The following is a 6,791-nucleotide window of genomic DNA, read 5'->3' on the forward strand; positions in this document are numbered from 1 at the left end:
AGCGAGCTTGTTTGCTCCAGATCTGATTTAAAAGGCAGCAATATCAACTGTTTTTCATTATGTGCTATGGTATAAGATAAAAATGTTACGATTGAAATCACAAGCAAGTGAAAGAATCATAAAATTGTTCAAAATCCTTGGTGTATGGATTTATTACTTTTGAGTATAGAATGAGCAGCAATGATAAAAACAGAAATACAACTTGTTAATGTTACAGGAGACAATAATAAAATGTTCAAGTCACATAACTATTTCATCCTTGTAAATCTCTAATACAGTAGCCAATTCTACTGTTCACACTAACAACACAGAATCATTAAGGACTGTAATTGATCTTTGAAAAGAAACTTTCAGAATAGCACCTAAAGTATCCATTCAACCGAATTAAGTATGGTCACATGAAATCACTAAGCTTTAATTCAGATTATCCACTTTCACAAGGAACAATTGTGCTGCATTTTAATGTGGTAACTTTGAAAATCTTACTGATTCTTCAAGTGCCATTCATTACTATCGCACTGAATGGAATTATGGTTTATTCGGTAGAGAATGAATAAAGATTTTTTTTTCATTATTATGCTGTAGCTGAACAGCTTAATAGACCTAACATACAATAGTGATATAATAACCTCCAAAGTTAAAAGCTAGATTTGGAGCAAATAGCATGTGACATAGCCTTTTGCTAAATTACATTTTTTTGGAGGTTTAGTTACTGTGCAATACTTCGTGCACTGAGTATCACATGTCCAAAATAGAGTGTTTGAGTTAAGCTACTAAGCAAGCTATATTTCTCATTTATTTGATAAATATTTGCTGTAATAATCCACTTCATGTGCTTTGTAGGTTTGAATTCAAGGAACAATATTGATTTTACATTTAAATTAAATGCTGAATTATTTTCTATTATAGCTTCAGAAGTGAAAAACAATCGTATTAACTAATTAAAGTGACAAAAACACATTATCTTTACAGATTTCTTTCCAGTATCTAATTTATGTTTAACATTGATTCAAATTCATCAATGCGCTGCTTTGTGTTTCCTTTTTTAATTTTGCGATAAGAGACGGTGTTGTACCTGGAATAGCTGTGTTTGGTAATATCAAGCCTCCTTGAAGCACCTGGATGTTCCTCAGTGGAATCAATATTAATTGGTGACTCTGGTTGCGAACTGAGAATGGAACTAGTTGATGGAGACCCTGATGAGCCATTTCCCTGTTGGAATTCTGAGTAGATCTCTTCTTCGGTACCAGCTTCATCATCATTATTATCAGTGCTCGGACCTTTCACATTTGCATCTGCTCCGTTCTCCTTATAGACTTCTCCAGTAGGTAAAGGGATAACCTCCTTGCCTGCAGGGACTAAAATTTAAATATTAATACTTGATATTTTGATTAAGCCATAGATTATTTTCAGTCTTTATTAATTGAAAACATAATACTGTCAGGTATCATGTTGTAAACTACCTGTATGGGTTGCAGAAACATAACAAATATATTGGGAAATATAATTCATCTTAAGTAATAGTGCAAAGCACATTGATCATCTATTGCATGCTCCAACCTATATTCGGCTCCATTGAAGTCAATGGAATTTTAGTATTGGGACTGTGTATAACAGGCAGTTGATGGGTATTAGCATAGAATGGATGGTATAACATGAATTTCTACCCTATATCTTCGTTGTGATAGGAAATCCTATCTTCTGTCAATATCAGAAAAGAACAGATTCATCTGATACAATATTTTCTTCCCTTCTATTGTCAAACCAAACTTCTTAAAAATAGTAAGGCAGAAAAATGAAAGGCAATTTGAATTGCTTTCTGTTTCCAACGAAAGAGACCAGAAACATTTCAATGACTGCTTACATATTTTGCTCTGGACTTGATTTTTGTCGATAGGAAGTAAAGGCCAATGATACTTCTTGGAAAAATGACAATACAAATTAGATTACTTACAGTGTGGAAACAGGTCCTTTGGCCCAACAACCCTCCGAAGAGCAACCCACCCAGACCCATTCCCCTACACCTAACACTACAGGCAATTTAGCATGGCCAATTCACCTAACCTGCACGTTTTTGTGTCTGTAGGAGGAAACCAAAGCACCCAGAGGAAACCCACGCAGACACAGGGAGAATGTGCAAACTACACACAATAGTTGTCTTAGGTGGGAATTGAACCCAGCTCTCCAGTGCTGTGAGGTAGCAGTGCTAACCACTGTGCCAGCCACAGTGCTGAACTTGTGGAGAGAGAAACAGAGGGCTAAGTGAATAAGTTTTACAAGTTTGATTGTTAACTTTCGATAAATTGAGTATCATAAGTGTCTTAAGAAATGTATACTGTTTCAGATGAACATATACAGATTAATTAGCTAATCAGGGCAAATAGTTTTTTTTGTGAAAATATGGAATGGAAGTCATTAAAATGTTAGTGTAATAATGGTATTTGATGTTTTAATATAAAACACAATACATTCACATCCAACGTTGGTTGACAAAACATCTGATCCACAATTGTTACAACTAAATATTTCTTTGTTAACACTCAAAATATGCCTTTCACTTGCAGGATACCTACCAATTATAATTAAGGCAACAGTTTCTGATTCCTTGTACTTTTAAGTTTATTTTTAAATATGGATTATCTATTTTTGTGCAGGATGAAGGTTGACTTTATTCTGTTGTCTGTTGATATCATGTATTGACTAACATCAATTAGTTCAAATTAGTTACAGTTGAATAAAAAGGTGTTCTGTCCAAAATTATGTCACACATCATAGACATTACAATAAACCATTATTCCAACAGTTTAAAAAAAACTAATCTATTTTACCTGCTTCAGTTCTCTCACCATAAATATAACCTTCCAGTGGGCGATTTTCTACCATTATATCTTGTTCTATTGAAGAACATGAAGTTACTAACTCAGATACTGGATTTACATCCTGAATAGTCAATATAGTAGGGATAATGGTTCGTCCTGTGGAGCAAATGCCTTCTTCTGTAGCTGACTCTATTTCATATGTAGGTTGGGTCATTTTCTCAGTCTGTTCAATAGGGAAACTGGTTTCCATTTCAAATGGAGTGGTCTTATCGGTAGATGTCTCCCAAATAGCCATCTCTGGAAGTAAATGGGCCTCCTCACTACATGGAATAATTTCTTCTGCAAGGTTATTGATTTCCTGAGCAGTGGAAATAGCCTGTTCTGTAGGTGAAATGGTTTTTTCGAAACATGGAATTGCTTTCTGTGCAGATGAATTGATTTTCTGAATATTTGCAGTGACATTCTCTGTAGAGGAACTCATGTCATTAACGCATACAGAGGTCTCTGCAGCTAGAATATTTCCTTCCCTAGGAGAATTGGTTTCCTCAGTACATGGAATAGTCCCCTGTGCAAGTGAACTGGCTTCTTGAGCAGGTGCATTGACCTTTTCTGTAAGGGGGCTCCTTTCTTCAGTACCTGGAATGGTCTCTGCAAGTGGATAATTTTCTTTCCTCGGTGAACTAGTTTGCTGACAACTTGGAATGGTCTCTTGTGCAGGCAAAGTGGTTTCCTCAGCAGATGCATTGAACTTTGCTGGAAGGGAGCTGGTTTCGCTAATACATGAAATGGTTTCTGCAGCAGGAATACTATCTTCCCCAGGCAAACTGGTTTTCTCAGTGTTTGTAACAGACATTTCTGCATCAGAGCTGTTTTCTCCTACAGTCAATTTAGTTCCCTCAGTAGATGTCACAGTTTCAGTTATAAGGAATTTGTTTAACTCACCAGTTGGTAATTTTTCTTCTGTTGATTGAACACTATCTCCAGCTCCTTCTATATTGTCAACTTCTGGATGATATACATTCATTACAATTCCATCAGCTTCAATTGAATTATCTAAAATAGAGTCTTCAGCCATTCCTTTCTCCCCACACGGTAACACTGTTCACGTAGATTTTAAATATTTGGAAAGCAAAATTCTCTTTACTTCTTACTGCTTTAGCCACATTCAAAAAGAAAAAAAGAAATGACTTTAAATTATGCAAAAAATTTTTAAGTGCTGTCCATGCTGTGAGTTGCAAGCAAAAACTAAGAGGTGAAAGACCATCTCGTGCATGCCTCTATGCTTATTGGGAAAATAGCCAGCCAATCATCAATTACATGCCAAATTAAATGCATCAGATTGCACAATGAGGAGAAAGTCCCATTTTACAGTTTAATTAATACACAGTGTAAGGCGTTGACTGCTCGCCTATTGTGGCTTATTTTCCTTGCTGCACCATTGGTAGACAGTATCCTTCACTAGAATTATAATGGCTCTTTGTCTCTTAGTTCCTGTAAAAAGAAGAGATTGTTCTAAATCTTTAATTCCTTATGAGTAACTACCTTGTATCCCAGCGTTGAACTAAAACAATTTCCTGTAGCCAGATTAAAATTCCCAGCCATACTGGCATTAGTAATGTTTCCAGTCATCTTAGCTACTCGAAAGATGTAATTCCAACAATGTTCCAAGAATTAGTATTAGTCTACAAAGAACTAAAACTGATTAGTAATGTAAAAACATGCTTGATCAAATCAGAATTTAAAAAACTGATATGTACATTGTTATTCATAAAATCATGGTTATAGGAGCAGAATTAGGCCATTTGACCCATCAAGTATCTTCTGCCATTTGACCACAGCTGATATGTTTCTCAACCCCATTCTTCTGTCTTCTCTCCATAACCCTTGATCCCCTTACTAGTTAAAATTCTACCTCTGCCTTAATTACACTCAATGACTTGGTCTCCACAGCCTTCTGCTGCAGTGAGTTTCACAAATTCGTCACCCTCTGAAGAAATTCTTTCTAATCTCAGCTCTAAAAGGTTGACACATCATTGTGAGGCTATGTCTCGGGCCCTTGTCTCTCCTAGTAGTGGAAACATTTTCTCCATGTCCACTCTATCCAGGTCTCTCTGTATTCTTAAGTTTCAATGAGATCCCCCTCATCCCTTTAAACTCCATTAAATGCCTAGAGTCCTCAACGCCCATCATATGACAAGCCTTTCATACCTGGATCATTCTTGTGAACCTCCTCTGGACCTCGTCCAAGACCAGCACATCTTTCTTAGATATGAGACCCAAAACTGCTCACAATATTCCACATGCGGTCTGACCAAAGCCTTATCCAATCTCAGCAATGCATCCCTGATCTTCTATTCTAGCCCTCTCAAAATGAATGCTAACATTGTGTTTGCCTTCCTAACTACTAAATGAACCTACATATTATCCTTGGGAGCCCTAGTTCAGGATCTGTTAAATCCGTTCAGATTTCCAAAGCAAGATCAAAATTCGTCACCATGCTGTTCAATGCACTACATTCCAGACATTAGTTTTTAGTATTCAGGACTCATGACTAACATCCAGAGATGTTCGACTCAATCTCACACCAATTAATTCAATACAATCAGATTCATTCCCATCCCTCACTACCTCCACATATCTCATCAATTCAGCTTCTTGCTCAATCATAATGCTACATAAACATGGAGTAAATATGCCTGTCTTAGGAAAGCAAAATAAAAGGGAACAGAGTAGAACCAGCAAATTACAAGGAAGCGTGTACCTCTTCAGCTGTGTGACAGAGCCTCTGAACTCTAACACTTGCAAAAATTGTGGACAATCATTTGTCCTTTATCTTATGGACCTTCTCAGCTCCCAGCTTATCCACTCTGGTGATATGAGCAGGCTGTGGATGCCGTGTCAAAATACATTGTGAATTACTGTGGATTTGTTTCTTTCCGCCTTAACTAACTTTCCACCTCAGATTTTCTGTTTCCTGTTATGCAAGGCTTGTCATCTTGTCAATCAGCAGCCAAGCCAGGTGAAAAGAATAATTGATTTGACAACTGATCACAGAGGGAGGTCATAGTTGTGCTTTGCCACAAAGAAGTGGAATGAGGACATTGCTGAAGTTGCACACAAGGATAAGTTGCTGGTGAATTGGTTAGCCTGCTAGAAATCCTTCTGTTATTGTAAAGAAGCATGGAGGAGCCTGGCTTTAAGTTGGTCAATGACATCAGACAGTTTCTCCCTACCCACAGCCTCTGTTCCATGTCTTTCTCATGTTCAAAACCCAGATTGATTACTAAATCCTCTGTGAAGATGTAGTTAGATTCCCTGTCAAGTTAGGAATACAGCAAAATACCTAAAAAAAAAATCCAGTTTGCTACCTGGTTAAAGACTTTCCCATAGCAAAAGTTCTCCAAATTCATTTTACCTGCAATTTAGGTATTGGCCCTTTGAATAATATTAATGCTGGTCCCTGCTTGCAGCTAGTGTATGTTCTTTGGTAACTTATTTGCAGATTCATAAAATAAATAGTCTAAGTTAGAATAGAGGGTGTCATATCAGCCAATAGGTTTTGTGGCATCAGGATACAATATTTTCAGGCATAAGCTAGAGTTGTCCCTTTCTCATTAGGATGTGCCAGTTAGAAGCAGGTGGTAGTGCAGTGCATGCCCCAGAAGGAAGATTGTCTTCCATTGTGCTGCCTCCAGCATCAATCTAAATGTTCCAGCAGCTTATGTGGCAAATGAACTGCATGTGCTTCAACCAAATGGCCATGTCTCAAAGTCTAACGAAACTAGTTCTCAGTCAAGTCAAGGGGTCTATCTTCAGTCAGGGGATCCCAACCCTGCAAGTCAATGGCATTGTCCTATCTCATTCCAAGGGTCGAGGCATGGTCTGTTGGGCAAGTGAGCCAAATCAGAATCAGTAGGTCCACATCATTTTAGTCAGAAACATAGAACATTCCAGCGCAGTACAGGCCCTTCT

General features: G+C 37.4%; 1 protein-coding gene across 1 annotated transcript; it reads right to left on the minus strand.

Moving 5' to 3' along the window:
• Positions 1-119: 119 nt before the first annotated feature.
• Positions 120-4,213, minus strand: LOC140482245 (uncharacterized). The gene is made up of 2 exons (XM_072579380.1): positions 2,829-4,213; positions 120-1,358 (listed from the first exon to the last, which is right to left on the minus strand). Exons 1-2 carry the CDS (start codon positions 3,892-3,894, stop codon positions 988-990), a joined length of 1,437 nt encoding a protein of 478 aa, XP_072435481.1. The 5' UTR covers positions 3,895-4,213; the 3' UTR covers positions 120-987.
• Between the last annotated feature and the right edge of the window lie 2,578 nt (positions 4,214-6,791).

The sequence above is a fragment of the Chiloscyllium punctatum genome, chromosome 10 (assembly GCF_047496795.1).
Source record: "Chiloscyllium punctatum isolate Juve2018m chromosome 10, sChiPun1.3, whole genome shotgun sequence".
Lineage (NCBI taxonomy): Eukaryota > Metazoa > Chordata > Chondrichthyes > Orectolobiformes > Hemiscylliidae > Chiloscyllium > Chiloscyllium punctatum.